Source organism: Akebia trifoliata, chromosome 12, assembly GCF_017979445.1.
Source record: "Akebia trifoliata isolate Shusen 1 chromosome 12, ASM1797944v1, whole genome shotgun sequence".
NCBI classification, from domain to species: domain Eukaryota; kingdom Viridiplantae; phylum Streptophyta; class Magnoliopsida; order Ranunculales; family Lardizabalaceae; genus Akebia; species Akebia trifoliata.
In genome coordinates this window covers 17,481,673-17,499,110 of record NC_141386.1, presented here as the reverse complement: position 1 = coordinate 17,499,110, position 17,438 = coordinate 17,481,673, and the positions used below count along the sequence as shown (strand labels likewise).

Below are 17,438 nucleotides of genomic sequence, written 5' to 3'. Positions count from 1 at the left end.
GAGCAATGTGAATTTAAGGAAATTTGAGTCTTGGATTGGGATTCAGTTTCCCAATTAGACCCAATCCCTCACCACTAGTTGCCCTCTTCTAGTGCAATGTGAATATGAGTGTGTGTGTGTGTTTTTTTTCCCTTTTATAAGTAGAATATGAGTTGGTTTTAAAAAATCAAAATGGATAGTGCTAGAAAAAAATCAAGAAACTTTCAAGAAAATTAGGAGAGGAAACTTGAATTACATGTGAGATGTTTCTCTAGCTTTTTTATATGAATTGGTGATAATATTGAGCGGAGGATGACAATAGATTCATTTTGAAACCCTATATAACCATAGATAAATTTATTTTGAATACATATGAAGCCGAAGAAACATTCATATTACTCCAAATCAACTAATATAATTTGTCGAGGTACTTACTAGAAATACCTTTTAGAAAACCCTCCTTCCCAAAAAGCACGTCATCTATTTGATATGCAGAAGAAGTGCATATAATTGTAGCTGCAACATCTGCATCCAAAGAAAATAGGGGAAAAATAATATTAATTTTGCGGCGATGAACAGAAGGACCCAGTTTTGTTGTGATAAGAACAAAATACTATATTAAGATGTGAGAAAACCTACAAAAATAACAAAAATGCTTGGTTTTAGCAACAGATATTTAGGGGCGGCCAAAATAGGCGCCACAAAACAGAAATTAAACTTACCTGCGTACGCGAAAACTAACGAAATTTAGCGAAAAACTTCTCTCCATGTATCATCGAAGTTTTGTAAAACTCTCTCTCTCTCTCTCTATGCATCAAGTTCGTCTCATCTCCTCTACATCTAGGGTTTCGATGGTAATGGAGGAAATCTTCCCTTCTAACAGGTATCTCTCTCTCGCTCTCTCTCTGTATCAAGTTCTTCTCATCTCCTCTTCACATTCTTTGAAGTTTTGAGAATGGAAATCGCAGATTTCATAGCTCTTTGAGTTTTTGAGAATTCAAATCGTAGAACAAGGTATGTTCTTTGTTGTAATGGTTGAAAGCTTCAAGACAATTTTCGAGCTCTCAAGTAAGATTACCACGATTTGATTTAGATTTGAAGTTCTGTAATTTGTTTTCTCCTCTTTTGTCTCGTTTGATTTAACTTTGATGTTTGTTGTTCTGAATCTGAATTCAGTGATCTGAAATGACTTATAAATGTGTATGGAGTTCTGGAGTTTTCATTAATTTTGTATAGTGGAATCTATAGGTTTTTCTTGCATGTTTTAATTAATTTATAATGTTCAAAGGTTGGGACCTAACCTAAAAATGAGTTATTTTGTAAATTTCATTGTTCAGTTGTAAACCTAGGCTACTAGCATTCTCATTGAAGACATAAGAGGTTATGCATTTATGTATCAAAATAGAGGATCATAGTTTAAGGAGACTTCATGGCATAGATTTGGAGTTATGTTGAGGTGTTAGTGGCTTAGATGTTTTTCCATTACCCAAGCAAGTATATGGTTATAATTCAAGCATTAATGTGTATTAGACAGTGTTTTGTTTAACTAGTTCTCCAGGTGCAGGTTCAATCAAACCATACTGAAAAAGAAGATGCTGCCTTATGATCAAAGGTTGGGACCTAACCATTTATAGAGTAAGTTGGGGTCATTAGATATTTGTGGTAGGAGTGCTATAACTAAAGTAAGGGTTGAGCTACTCATCGATGTAATAGTATACAAGATGCTTAGTTTGCTAATGTGGCCATAGTTTACTCTAAGTACCGAATTTTCTGATGGGTATTCTTTGGGATGATAACAACTAACAAAGAGAGGTTGGTATGTCCCAAGAATAATTTTTTCAACTAGAGAAGGGAAACTATCCAAGTTTAGTTATCCAAAGAAAGGAAACTATCATATATAGTGATTTGGGACATTTCTCTGGATCGAGTGAGTGGTTGAGTGGATATTTGAAAAAGAAAATCACATTATTTAGAATTAGAGTTATTTGATTAAAGCTACTTTATCATTGCTTTATCATGCATAAAACTTAGATAAGAGAAACGATATCCAATTTTAAAGAAATGGCAGCATATGACTATTGTTGTGACACATGGCTGCTACTGTGGTATAGGTGGGAAATGAGGACAGTTGTTGTTGTGGCTACAACTATTGTGTTTGTGTTCAATGAGAGTGTTCTGTGTTTTTTAGATCATTAGAACTCTTTTGATCTTCATATGTGCTAAGGAGGAATACATTAGGCTGTCAATGCTGGCCACTAATATAGATGTTCCAGCAACATAAGTTCAGCATTATGGCATAGTTCCCATGGGATTAGGCTGATGTTAACAATTACACTGATTAGGATTTTTTTCTATGTATGTCAGACTTTGGGAAATAAGCATCCACAACCCTTTTAGCCTTTGCCTTGAGTGGCACACTTTTGGATTATGGACTCTTATCTTTATAACTATTACACTAGGTGGCAGCTGTCAGCACAAGGACAAAGTGTCAATCATGGTGTAGTTTTGAAAAAAATAGTCAAAAAATTTATCCATCTCATTGTACTGTCTCATTGGATATATGAAAGGAAATCTTCTTTGCTACAAAAACTAATTATTTCCAGTTATATGAAATGTTACATGAGTTTTAAAGCATGCACATACTTAAGATGTCCATATTTCCTTGCTTCTTACATGAGGCATAAGATATTAACTTGTGATAGTTAAAACTAGTGGCTTCTTACTTGATTGGGTTATAGTTTTCAGTTATTTTCTAGAACAGTTATGTCAAGTGTATTCTTTACCACATGTCCACCTAGTATTGAGAGGCAATTTTGGTTCCCTAGTTGCAATAGAATTCCATCTTAGCAAGCTTCCTCATGGTGTACCTATAGCTTTTTCTGCACCATAGAACGAACCTCTAATGGATTCAAAAGCAACTTCCATAAAATCTCACAATTGGATCTCTTAAGTTGAACACAATACATTGGTGTTTGCTAGTTGTGGACAAGTACCACATGCCATGATATAGTGCTTCCTGTACAAGTAAGGCTATAGGTACACCATTAGTTGTCTATCAAAATTATGACTCTTGATAATGATTAGTTAATCAACCAAAACAAAGTTCATGGACTTGACATATCTCTTACCACATTCATTGTCTTAGGCATGACCTATTGAGATGACATTTCACCAAACATCAAAACCCTCTATAAAAAGGGATAGAACTCTAGGATGAGGAACTTTTGGGCAATATAAGTATGGAGAATTTTGGGGGGTTAGATTAAGTGGCTAATGTTTAATGTTTAAGAGATGATTGCAATGGTTTCTTCTGAGGATGTAGTTGCCGATTTTTGCAAGGAACCTTATAAACTCTCTCCCTCTCTCTCTCTCTCTCTCACACACACACACACACGCACACGCACACACAGTTTGCATTGATGTATGCAAAGGGTTGAAAAAATCGAAATTGTAGTGGGCGAAAATCTTGATACACTGATGACCACCTGGATTTTTCCGTATAGTAATAAATAGGTGTTTATCTATGGCCAACTGATCAACTCTAAATCCACCTAAGAATAAAGCATTATGATAGGCAATGACTATAAAAAAAACCTCACTACCTTGGAATTGCACTTCTTAGAAACACTCAAGGAGTGGGTAATAGGGATTCAGTTTCACATCTAAAGACAATGCATTACATGGTTATAATGATAATACCATTCATCTCATAGAGATGACAATAGCAATTTTCACTTGAGCATTTCACATATACTATCACCCACATGTTACTTACTTAAGTCCTTTTGGGCACAAGTCTATACTATTCTACTCGACATCTGCCTACCTACCTATTCTTAATGATTTTCTTGAAGCTATGACTCAACTTGATTATTAATAGAACACCCTCTTAATTGATTCCAATAATGGGACCTACTTTTAGTCAACCCCAAAAGTCTAGTAGTCTCTTTGGTTATGGTTGCATTTCTAGTAGTTCAATATTCTTCCTTAATGAGGAGGATCCTTTCTCTCATTTGGTATGAAAGTGAAAGGGCATTATGTTGTTAATCTAACTTCTAAGCACAATAAAACTTGAGAATTCCCTGCATAGAGAGAGGATCTTTTGGTGGGCCTTCCACGTGAGTTTGTTAATTCTCTATCTGGTGTAATGATTGTTGTGCCCTGGTATATTGAGTGTGTTAAGCAAGTCTGAATTATTCAGCTCTATTCTTTTAACTAGCCTTTTGCTGTTACTGTTCACTAACTTCTGGCAATGGTACAGCAGGATTCTTCTTGATAGAACCGGATTTGTTGCATAGATTGTATTAAGAGTAGATATTTGTTTTTTGTCATTTTTTTTCTTTTATAGATTATGAATGTAAGTAACACTGAAGGAGTGAGATCAAGGTTGGTGAAATGTTTTTTGCTTAATGACATTTTCTGCAATTGTTTAAGTCATGCTTTCTAAGCAATTATAAATGTTTGGATTTACATTCCTTGTAATTACACATATTTCTTTTACTAGACCACTTGGACATTAAGCTAAACTTCTTTAGAATCTACTTGAAAAGCAAGGCTTTGCTGGAATTTTCTCTACGTGGCATTGGAACTTGAAGTAGCTTTTAATGTGCATTGGGTTGGTTGTCCTTTTACTTAGTTTCTATGTATTTGTAAGTTAAATCAGTGAAATTTCAGGCCATACCTTAGTACTATCACATAGCCTCATTTTCCTTTAAGGGTGTGTTTTATTACAAGAAAATAATGTGACAATGCAAACTGTGTGAAGTTGTTGTCTTTCATTCTTTTAATCCATGATATTCCTTCAAAATTGATTCAAATTGAAAGAACAGGGTCCTTGTCAGATCTCTAAGAGAACCTACTTTAGAATTGAAATGTGAAATAAATTTACATGATTCACCTTGTACCTCCTCTTTTTTTTCTTCTTGTTTTTGGAGATTTTAACCTTGCCTCGGTAGTCCTTAGTCTTACAACTTTGAAGCTGCTTGTTTGTCCAAAAACCAAGTAAATGCCCCATCAATTAGTGAAACCATTTGAACAGGAAGCAAATCAGAGCTTTTCTCTTCCCCCAGCACGCCATGCAGTACATCAGCTTTACCAGTCCCAGCTACGACAAGTGCAATATTTACAGTTGAATTAATGATCGAGAAGGTAAAAGTTATTCTCTCTGGGGGGAGGTTTCGGTGAGCCCTTATTGAATGTAACCCACCGGTGATTCTCATTGATGAAAGGATGCCCTGGGAAAAGAGATGCTACATGACCATTTAGACCTATCCCCAATAACATGAGATCAAATTTTGGAAACCCAGTAGCAGCTGATACATCCACCACACTTGTCTTAACTAGCTGTTTAAGACAAGTCTCATAATCATCCGTAGCACCCTCAGCAGGGAGGGTATCATTAATGGCATAAACATGACCAGGAGGAATTGGAACCTGCCATTTTGAGGTTAAAAAGATTTGACTTTACACAATTTAATAGTGACATAAACAACTAATACAAGTCAATAACGTCGACCAGGTTATTGGAAGGAGGAAGTCATTCATTATCAATTTCTTACAGAACTCCTTTACTGTGGGAAATTTGTCTCAGATTATGAGGGAGCACGGTGGAAAGAATGTTGTCTAACAACTCTCCCAAGTCCGATATGCGTGTCATTGCATATTTTGACACTTGCATCATATATTTGAATAAATCTTAGCATCTATTGTGGAATTTTTATTATGAGATGGGAATTTTCATTCATTTACATCATTTTTATTCTGATACCATAACGAAGGATAGTTTTCTTTCTTTCGCATACAATGTGAGGGCTTTCACTTTTTTCACATTTTCTCCTTCTTGCTTTCAGTGCCTCATCATAATCTTAGCCTTTTCATTGACTTGGCATTGAAGTGGTAATCGTGTAATCACCCAATATATTGGTTGGTTGGTTAATTGGTAATGATATGTGTCCAATTGATTATTTCCATTGGTGAATGTTGTCGTGTAATGCTTTTCCATTTGCAGATACTTCCAAACCATCCCAGAGGCAGTTTCAGAAACTGAGCCAAGAGGCAATGGTTGGGCTTGTTGAAATGAATTGATTTGTGGATGGGCTTATCTTTAACCATATCGTTTGCATGATTCATCATTTCTTTCCCTTATCATTATTCGTACCAATTTTTTTTTTTGTACCCACTGTTTGTATATTATGCTTATCATAAAAACCTCCAATGCTTATCGAAATATGACAATAAAACATAATTATCTGGATAAATTATTCATTTTTCTATTGCACTTAACATTTGCAGATGGAACCTAGACAAAGTTCATCTGGTAAGAAGACAAAGTCGAAGAGAAAAAGAGACCGTACTCGATGCCTCTCATTACAGAATCTAAAGCCAGGAAAAAAGTTTGAAATAGTGCGAGGTAGTCATGGACAGCCTGTAGGGAAGCATGTGTCTAATCTCCAAAGATACTTGGGTATATTGGCCCGCGATGGCCATATGTTTCCCCTTGACATCCTTGATTGGCATGCGATGCTAGAATCAATGAAGAAAAATGCATGGCAAACAACATTGGTATAAATTAATTATAATATAATATTAGATAATTTATGAGTTTAGCATTGAACAATTTTGACCCCATAATTTTCAATTGATTATTTGATACAGGCCAAATTTGATATCCCGCCCACGCTTAAACAAGTTGTGTTACAATCTGATGAGGTATATATATATTTTTATTATGTTGTCTATCAATTCCATGCCCAATTATTTATATTATAAACTAATCTTATTGTCATTGTCTTAATGTGATGTAAATAAAAATTAAAAAGTTCAACGAATAATGAGCCAAGTCGAGTAATCTTATTTCTCATGACACACAAGCCCAATGATTTGGCTACAACAGAGAAGATCGTAAGTTTAATTTTATAATAATTTTCATCAAGCATTAACCAATTATGCTAATATCTGAATTTAAAGATACTAAGAATTTTTTAAATATTTTGCAAGACAAGATAAAATAATTTTTGAGTTTATTACCAGAAGGCTTTCAGGATATTACAGGTCGAAATGATGTATTATCTCAAGTCTTGGGTCCTGATAGACATAGTCGTGTTCGTGGTGTCGGTCTGGGACTGACTCCCAACAAATTATTTGCATCATCTTCCGAAAATTCCTCTAGCGATTCTGCTAAGGTACATAGGTTGAAGGAAAAACTAGTGTCTTTGGAGCAATAACAGATTGTGAGAGATGCTGAGGTGGAAAGACTCAAGGGATTGATCATTATCTTAATGAGAAAGGTAAATTCTCACTGATAATTGAATATGTTGTGTTTTAAAATATTTTGTTAATAAATAAATATTGATTGATATAACTAATTTGATTAATGTATATGAATTGTAGGTTGATGAGCAGCACAATCAGTCCGACAATGACTAGTGCCCACAACAACAACAACTATGATAGATAATTTTTATTTTTTGAGTGACAAACATGGATTTATAAGCATTCTCTTAATTCAATCGACTTATTATTTTGTTATACTTGTCTCTTAACTAATTTGACTTACTAAGTAATTGTGTTTAATTAACAAGTTGTATGAAAATAGGTATTTAATTACAAATAATTTTAAAATAAAAGAAATAAAAAAATAAAAAAAATCTTATTAGTGGCGGCCATTACCGCCACTATAAGCATTCAAATCGTATTTATAGTTACAGTAAAAAACTAATTAGTGGCAGCCACTACCGTCACTATAGGCCTTATTTATATCTATAGCGACAGTAATACAATCAATTAACGGTGATTTTTAACAGTCACTATAGACCTCATTTATATCTATAGCGATGGTAATACAAGCAATTAGCGGCGGTTTAGACCGCCACTATAGGGCTCCATATGACCAATGCCACCATAGGTTTTTGGTATTTGCGGCGGTTTTTGGCCCCTGCTAAAAACCTAAAATTTTGTAGTACTATTTTCTACAACGAAAAATATCACCGTTTACACCATTTTTTGCCAATGATGTGCAAGCTCAATGTAATATATGCCTATAAGTAGCAAACAACATCTAAAAAGAGGAAATTTTAAATAAATAAAAACTTGTCTAATATAGTGAATAAATTATTCTATCTTCTACAATAATGCTTAAGTTAATTGTATCATATGTTATTTGTATCAGTACGTAGGGGTGCCAAAACCATGATTGTAGAAAATAAAGAAAAACAGTAAGACACCAACCTCTTCCTTCCTCCATAGGGTTGGCACATTTAGCTCCACCTAACTTCAAAAACTCATCCATCACTATGCCCAATGCCTGCATGTGGAATAAATGCAATCAAGCACCAGATTCACAACCAAACAAAAATTTACGAACAGAAAGGATCAGATAGGCCTCAAAGGGATTTTCAAACAACTATATACATGAAAAGAGGACACTGGCACTCCAAAATCCAAACCACTTACAAAAGAGAAATTATATGTTTATATATATGGATACATATAACTTGAGCAAAAATAGTCATAAGGAATATGAATCTCTGAAGATAACAATCCACCCTTCCTTTGACAATGGTTAGTAGTACCAATAGGGAAAATAATAAAATTCTAAGTTTTAAGCAAGGAAGAGGGAAAAAACAAAACAAGGCCGATAAAAATTTTTTACAATAACATGACATGGAAACCCTTCCTTGATTTTATTAAGAGGTATCACAACTCGCTTTCTGCCTTCTTGGAAGAAGGCACCAAAGAAGCAACTTCTGGAGCAGTAAGTGCTACAAATCATAGACATAACTTTGATAAGAACCAAGGGAAAAAAGGTGAGAGTTCGGGGCAAGTCGTGGAAGAATCACAAACCTTGAGGCTGAGGTGGAGGTTGAGGTTGAGGTTCAGATTGGTATTGTTTTTCTTGAGGGGCTGTTTGTTCTTGCTGCTAGGTGGCAGATGCTTTTACCTGTGCTTCCACCAAGAACTCTCCAATATTAAATGGTTTGTTTGGGGGTGAAGCACCATCTGTATATGTAGCTTCACATTTATAGCATTATAAAAGCCTTGAAATTTCCAATCGATCATTATTTTTTATTAAGAGATCTTTCGAAGGGTTTGAGCAAAATTGGGTAATTGAGAACACTCTCCACCAATTGACCGAGCTTTACTTTAGAGTAAGTGTAGCCGACGAGAATAAGAGAAACCCATATTTCTTCTAGTTGTATTTTCGAAATGAAAGTTTCACATAGAACTTACATTGAGTTTTAAGGTGCACTACAAAATCGTGGGTATTTAGCGACGGTCGACATTCCCATCACTAAAACCAGTGTTTTTCACTTAACCACCGCTACTCCCTACCTACCAAATCACTTCTCCGTAAAAAATTCCCAAAAGCCTTTGCGGGAAAATTACCAATTCGATTCGGAAATGAAATGGTTTAAATAAAATGGCAGAAATCATCTCACTCACTCAACTGTCTGTGTCTTCTCCTCTCCTCTCCAGCTAGGGTTCTAAGGTTTTCGGTATTAATGGCAGAAATCGTTCTACTCTTTCTAATAGGTATCATCTTCTTCATCTCTCTCTCTCTATGTATATTCTCATTCGATTTAATCAAATGGCGATTTAATCAGATTGATTTGAGATCAAATGGTGATTTCCACTTTGGTTTGATTGGAGATCAAATCGATCTCAATTGTTCCAGTTTATAGATTGGCGATTTCCACTTAGTTTATAGATTGAGATCAAAATGCTCAAATCAATGATGAACTAACTAGTAAACATTAGATATGAATTAACTCTGCCTAACCCTATGAACCAGGTTTGTTCTAAAATGATGAACCCCAAAACTGAACTTGAACCGAGCGAGATGACAAACTTCATAGACACCTTGATCTGTGATTTTAAATGTGAATAATATAGTAGATTGCTAATTAGGTTCTGAATGTAGCAGTTCATGTACTTAATCAAAAAAATAATAATAATGTAGCAGTCATCGATCCAGGCAAGGTCGAAAACCTTATAGAGCAGAATAGACTGACCTCAGTTTGAGATTTAAGTGCATAAACTTGGTGACTCTAGGAAAGTGATTAAATGTTGTTTGTATTTAAAGTAAAACAGAGTTGATTATGTGATTATGAATGGTAAAAAACGTTACATAATGCCGCTTGTTGCACACATTTCTATAAATTATTCCATGACCTGAAACCAGAGTCACAATATTTAAGGATGTTTTTTTTTTTTTTTTTGAAAACTTGGAAAAAATTACTGAACAATGGACTAGCAATTAAAGAGTCGCGATCCAGAACAGTGTCAATGTGGCACGTTTGGATTGGAGAATACACACATTGGGCTGCATGGCGATCCAAAACTCGGTTACATTTATGAAAATTTAACCTAGAATATCAATACACTTATTATCAATTAACACCATATTCAGAATTTGCCTCCCCCTAATAAAGGCAATTGGAGATGTTCCAATAATATCCTGAAGCACCATTTTCATCCTCAAAACAAGTACCTTCAAAATAACCTTGTACGTGGCATTCACAAGCTAATAGACCTCAAATCTGCAATATCTTCTTCTCCATGCTTTATAGGGATCAAAGCAATGCACATTGTATGTCCAGATATTCATTTAAGAATGTACTCCCTGTATGCAATAAAGTACCATTTGTATATTGTGAAGTAAAGTAATTGATATTAGTTGTTTTACCATTATAAAGTTTCAAGGTAGCAACACATCGAGGATACAACTCTGGCATGACCTGAATTAATCACAACTGCTACCCAAAGTCAGAGTCCTTGTTATGGATCATGAAGCTGCTTATCAAATATTATTATGCCATGTTCTTATCGCCATCTAAACATAAACAAGTTATTCATGTTAATTTCCATATTCAATTGGCTTCTCTCTGAACGCTTTTATTTGGTTCTTGCTTTTCTCATTGGTATGTATGCTTATTCTTGGCACTTGAATCTTGTATTTGAACTGCTGATTTCACACAGATATAAAACATGGATACAGTGTCCAGCTAGCTGAAGACGAAGGTCAGTTCTATTTTCTGCTTTTAGCTTTCAAATGTAAACATATATTTCAACACCACTGAAAACCATGACCATGTCAATCTGGATTGGTCGTTGCTTTCTCTTCTGGAAATTAGCACTAAAAAGGTTCGATCCATGTCTTTGTAGAGTAAATTTTGACAGTGAAGTATTTTGCTCCTTGTGTCTAGAATTGAAACTCTTATTTTCCATATTTATGTTTCTTTCTATTTCTTTTGTCCTTGTCTTGGAGATTAAACTGTGAAAAGATAAAAGAATTTGACAGAGGGCAGGATGGTCAACTTATGGGTGATTCAGAAGCTCGTGTATATAAAACCCCATATGGGTTTTGACTTTATTGTGTGTTTATGATGAACCTGTTGTATAAAGCAATGTATTCTCATTTTTATTTCTTATTTATTTTCTTTATGGGTTACTAGTGACTAAGCTTTTATGAAATCACAATTATTTTCTTTAGTCTCTATGTGCGCACGTGTGTGACTTGCTAATCAGGGTCTTGATCAATATGATCAACGACTATTAAGATCCTACAATTCTGATCGAGGGTCACAACCTTTCAAAGTGAACATCATCGGTTATCAAATGGTAGAACAGTAGAACCAGTAGGTGGTCGGTAAAAATGTTACCTTGCCTATCAGGTGTGCATCTGCTCTCCTTGAGATGTAGGCATCAATGATGGGAACAGTTGTTGTATCCTTTCTGTTGGCCATGTCCACATCTTTCTACAATATTGGGTTTAATTAATCTTCTTCTTTTTTACCCTCAAAGTTGTGTTTTATTGGTCCCGTATTTTTTCAGATTTTGTTGTATTAAAGCCAAGTTTGGGATTAGATCCTCTGGTGGAGGTGGGAAGAAGTCTTTTACTCCATTCTAGGTTTGCTTTCCAATTCTCTGTATAGTGATGGATCATTATTATAGGTTATGGATTTAGATTGAACTGTGTAAGCCAAAGGAAACATTTTCAACTTTGAACGGCATAAAGAATGGTGTTATGTGTGAGAACTATTTTTATGCTTTTTGTTAACGAATAATGTTCTTAAAGATATTCAATTCTCGCTTAGATTGATTTATTCTACTTTTTTTAAGCCATTCCTTGGGAGTTTTCTTGTTGTTGTGTAGTTTGGGTGTACTCCCGAGCATTTTTTTTTTTTTTTCATTTTTCTTATTTTGTTATTCTTGATCTGTATGAAATTCTTGGCTCTGAATTGTTTTACAGTGATGGAGATTGGAGAGTAGTTAGGTTACTTCATGTTTATGCTAATGGGGGTTAGCTCATGGATTAAGTGTGAAGCTTTTGAATTGGATGAATTTGTATTTTATTTTGGATGACAAGGCTTCAATATGGGTGCCCGGAATGCTCATAGAATGCCCCAATTTCTACTTTTTACATCCCAATTCCTTAAAAAGTATTTCACTCTAATTAAAGACTAAAACTCACCATTCGAATATTAAAGTTATTACCTCAATATTACAAACCATTAGAACACAATCAGAACTTCTCTAGTTGTTTACACTGGATTAGGTTCATATAAAATCACTATTGCTACAAAAGCATGTAAATTGATTTGATGCGGAATTGAAACCGCATTGCCCACCCAAATCCGTGCGTTGCTTACAGAGTAAGACATCACCTCCAGTGAGGTTGGCGCATGGTAGTGAGGTTGTGTATTTGAATAGGAAGGTGGGAGCTGCTGTGGATATGAAATTGCAGCAGGTGACTGCTGTTATGACAGATGGCTACTACTGTGGTATAGGTGGGAAATGGGGACAGCTGCTGCTGTGGCTACAACTATTGTGTTTGTGTTCAATGAGAGTGTTTTGTGTTTTTTAGATCATTAACTCTTCTGACCTTCATATGTGCTAAGAGGAATACATTAGGTTGTCAATGCTGGCTACTGATATAGATGTTCCAACAACATTAGTTCAGTATTATGGCATTTTCAAGTTCCCATGGGATTAGGCTGATGTTAACAATTACACTGATTAGGATTTTTTTCTATGTATGTCAAACTTTGGAAAATAAGCATCCACAGCCCTTTTAACCTTTGCCCTGAGTGGCACACTTTTGGATTGTGAAATATTCTTTACAAAAAAAAAAAAAAAAAAAATTCAAGTTCAAAGTTGTTCACTTTCTTGTAGTTATTCCACTTTGGTGAGTTTATGAAACATTTCTTTCACTGTTGAATCCTTATAAGTTTAGCTTCGCATTATTTATATTGAAAAGGATTTATAACTTGTTTTTAGCGTAATGTGTGTTTCTTGTTCTACTTGTATTGCCTAGAAATGTTTTGTAGTGTTAATCAATTTGTTCTAAATTCTTATGAAAATAAATTGTACTACTTCGTATAGAATGGTTGCTGGTTGCCTTGCCTTTCCATTATTAATACTGGTCTGCACGGTATACTGACAGTAGCTCCTGCTGAAGCAACTGTAGTTGCCACTACCTCTCATTCTTATGGATTCAAAATTGAACTTGGAAGTTTTAACAAGGGAATGGGCCATGTACATGACTTGATTACTGAATATGAACTCACCACATTTCACTGATCTTCATGATTGGAAGGACGATATGTTATAGCATCTTGATCAAGGAAAGGGTGGGGGGAAGTTGACTTATTTATTAGTTTGGTTAATGTAAGTTATTCAGTTTTATCAGATAAACTGTATAGTTTTGTCTGTCATTATGTTTGGTTAGCTGCTCAATTGATTTGCCTGAAATAACATCAAATTGCTGATTTAAACATGTTCAAACTCATAATCATTGTTAGTCTATACTGCTAATACTAGTTTTATGGTTTGTGGCAGCAGGTTATTTACTGAATTTCTACTACATTCCTTTATATAATTTCTTAATTATAGCAATATGTAATCTGGACATTAAAAGAATGGTGGGTCAACAATGGATCACTTTTTAATGAAGATGGTGCATGACTGATAATAGATATGGGTATGTAACTTTTGTAGGTACTCCGTAGATATTGGGAAAGATATGATGTTAGGGGGGGGGGGGGGGGGGCTATTAGTGCTATTGAAAAGATGGCTGATCAAGCAGTAAACATTGTATTGAAGGTGGTTGTTAGTACTAGTTTTCAAATAGCCTCTAAATTATTTCATTTTTATATTCAGTTGAATGCAGGTCCTTGCTGATGTAATCAGTATTTTGACACAAAAAACTGATACCATCATACTAGATATTCTGTTCCATTTTATCAGTTTCGGTTCATATCCATTCCAACTCTCAAATTTAATGGAACCCAAACTGGAACCATTAAAAAAATATCTTCTTGAACAATACCAATTCTTATTCGTTTTATTATCAATTCCAATTCCCAATTGGCTCTTTCCAAGAGATCAGATTCTTAATGTCACCATTAAAGGGATTTCGAACAGCGGTTTTTTATTACAATACCAATTCGGTTCAGACTAGACCTCCCACTTCAGCTGCAGTTATATATGATTTGAGAGATCCTATCCGCAACTTCTGAATGTGGAAGATGGTAGCATTATATGATATAGAAGCCCTCTCTCAGGCAAGGGCAGAGAGGGTAAGACTAAGTTTGCCTTCAAGTTCTAAAGACAGGACACCAACCAAGGGACAAATCTCTCAAAACCAAGAGAAAAGCCACAAACGTAAAACAGTTTGTCAGTCAATTGGAAAATGTAAGTCCAACAAAGAACACAACCCAAGAGTGTCATGGAAATGTCAAACCAATCAGATACCACCCCATCCAAGAAAATGTACACTAAAAACATCTATGGACAGAACATCGAAGGAGGTACAGTAAGTAGGGATTCATGATGACAAGGTATGTATGTAACACCATAAAAACTTAAAAAAACTGTCTTCCATACTGAGTGTGTTAGGTCAAGTGGTATGGACCAGACTGCCAGCCATGCATGCAAAGATCAAATCTATTTGTCCATCTATCTATTTGTCAATGTATCTATTATCTTGCAGGACCATGCATCTCCACTTAGTTTAATGTTGTCTTTGAACAGTAGTGATTGCAAGACCATGCTTAATCTGAGTGAAATTGAATTGGATTGATTTGTGGAATTTATATTTCAGGTTAGATTGGATTTTTCAAGGCCATTAAGCAAACGAAAACTTTGGGTTGTTGTAGAAATTCTGAAGAAATAATGTATCTATACTCCGCCATCAGTAGAATCCAATTTGGCTAAATCAAGCACTAAGCCTGAAGCAATAGCAACATCTCCGTCTCTTTAAGGTATGAAAATTGAAAAACATATTTTGTAATAACTCAAAGAGTTATGACAACAGGAAGTGATTGTATACAATTTCAAAATGTATAATTTCATTTCCAAGGGATTCGGATGAGAACTACTGAAACGTTTATTCAAAATAAATAGAGATCAAATTAATGAGAATTCAAGCCATTTCATAGCTGTGCAGAGCTGACTGATTGAGACCACTCTCTAGTTGTGTTATTTATAACTAATGACATAAGAGAGAAATTTGATAATAGAATGTTGCAGTAGTTATAATCTTCCCCAACTACATACCACACATCACATTTCTGACATGTCTTAGGAACATAAGGTTGGATATCTTTCTTCTCATCCTTGGGAGGACCAATACTAACAAACTCTACAGATTTTCTGAATTTCCTCACCTTTTTTATGACCTGGAATGGATCAGCTTCACCTATCACAGTCACTGTATTCTTCGACAAGTTGAGGACTATAGGATTTATCCCTTCTATTGCAGCATTTAACTTCATCACCTTTTCCTCACACTTTGAGCATAACAGGTCCACTAACACTATAGTTTTCTAAAACAATAACAGAGGTAGTTGTACTTCAATACTTCTGAACTTGTAACTAATGTACCCAGCAGAATAGAAGAATGCATGGCAGATCAAAAGAAATGAAAATGTACTTTGGGTTCTGATGCAAGTGTCGGTGAAGAGAGACAAAATGATTTAGGAGAACAAAAACAAAATAAAATAGACGAGGAATAAATAAATTTGAAATATGAAAGAAGAGACAGAAAACCTTACATGATTCTAAAAAGAGTGAGGGAAGAAGGTATGGAGGAGAGATGGATCTCTTGTTGTTATTTAAAGAGCAATGTTAGGGTCTAAAGAGTATAAATTTATTTTTGAAGTCTTGATTTCATTTGACTCTAATGTTGTATTTATTACCTTATTTTTACTCCTTAATTATGAAAATTAGATGATAGTTTAAAATTTTTAGATATAGCTCTCTTGACCATTAACAAAGTCTGTGTGGAAAAACATGCGTTTTTGTTATTTCATCTTAGACTTGGTCAAAATTCCATGTTCAAGGGAGTCAAGTAAATCAATCTTTTCTAGAATATCATGCCTAAATTGTCTATTAATAGGGAGATAAGTCAAAATTCTATGTATTATCTCAGGTCTTGGGTCCTAATAGACATGGTCGTGTTCGTGGTGTCGGCCTTGGATCGACTCCCAACAAATTATTTGCATCATTTTCTGAAAATTCCTCTATCGATTCTGCTAAGGCACATAGGTTGAAGGAGAAACTAGTGTCTTCGGAGTAACAACAAATTGTGAGAGATGCTGAGGTGGAAAGACTTAAGGAATTGATTACGACTCTAATGAGAAAGATAAATTCTCACTGATAATTAAATATGTTATGTTTTAAAATATTTTATTAATAAATAATTATTGATTGATATGACTAATTTGATTAATGTATATGAATTGTAGGTTGATGAGCAGCACATTAGCTCGACAATGATCAGTGCCCACAACAACCACCATGATAGATAGTTTTTGTTTTTTGAGTGACAAACATGGATTTATAAGTATTGACTCTTAATTCAATCGACTTATTATTTTGTTATACTTGTCTCTTAACTAATTTGATTTATTAAGTAATTGTGTTTAATTATCAAGTTGTATAAAAATAGGTATTTAATTACAAATAATTTTAAAATAAAATAAATTAAAAATTTTTAAAAAAAATTCTTATTAGCGACGGCCATTATCACCACTATAGGCATTCAAATCGTATTTATAGCTATGGTAAAAACCTAATTAGCGGTGGCCACTAGGTCTCATTTATATCTATAGCAATAGTAATACAAGTAATTAGCGGTGGTTTGTGACGGCTACTATAGATCTCATCTATATCTATAATATCTATAGTGACGGTAATTAGCGATGGTTTTTGACCGCCACTATAGATCTCATTTATATCTATAGTGACCGTAATACAATCAATTAGCGGCGATTTTTACGGCCACTATAGGGCTCCATATGGCTACACTATTAATAATAGCGGTGATTTTTTGGTATTTGCGGTGGTTTTTGACCCTCGTTAAAAACCTAAAATTTTGTAGTGTTGGTTTGAATAGATGGGTTTCCCCAAAAAGCCATGTTAGAAATACAAACCTTGAGGCTAAGGTTCAAGTTCAG

General features: G+C 34.6%; 1 protein-coding gene and 1 pseudogene across 16 annotated transcripts; one reads left to right on the top strand and one right to left on the bottom strand.

Annotated features, from left to right (window-relative positions):
* The first annotated feature begins 307 nt into the window (after window positions 1–307).
* On the top strand, window positions 308–16,863 carry LOC147388979 (uncharacterized). Of its 16 annotated transcripts, none has more exons than XM_086419398.1 (10): window positions 402–862; window positions 948–1,047; window positions 5,987–6,039; window positions 6,271–6,540; window positions 6,634–6,687; window positions 6,798–6,879; window positions 7,030–7,265; window positions 7,369–13,647; window positions 15,083–15,242; window positions 16,412–16,863. In XM_086419398.1, the coding sequence occupies exons 2-6, from the start codon at window positions 996–998 to the stop codon at window positions 6,807–6,809; spliced, it is 441 nt and encodes a 146-aa protein (XP_086275524.1). In that variant the 5' UTR covers window positions 402–862; window positions 948–995; the 3' UTR covers window positions 6,810–6,879; window positions 7,030–7,265; window positions 7,369–13,647; window positions 15,083–15,242; window positions 16,412–16,863. The 16 variants fall into 16 exon arrangements, 12 of the variants coding, with proteins under 12 accessions (XP_086275517.1, XP_086275528.1, XP_086275526.1 ...); XM_086419397.1 differs by having other exon boundaries at window positions 7,012–7,265; XM_086419396.1 differs by having other exon boundaries at window positions 7,009–7,265.
* LOC147388980 (putative 6-phosphogluconolactonase 4, chloroplastic pseudogene) lies at window positions 4,944–5,635 on the bottom strand (annotated as a pseudogene).
* Window positions 16,864–17,438: the final 575 nt, after the last annotated feature.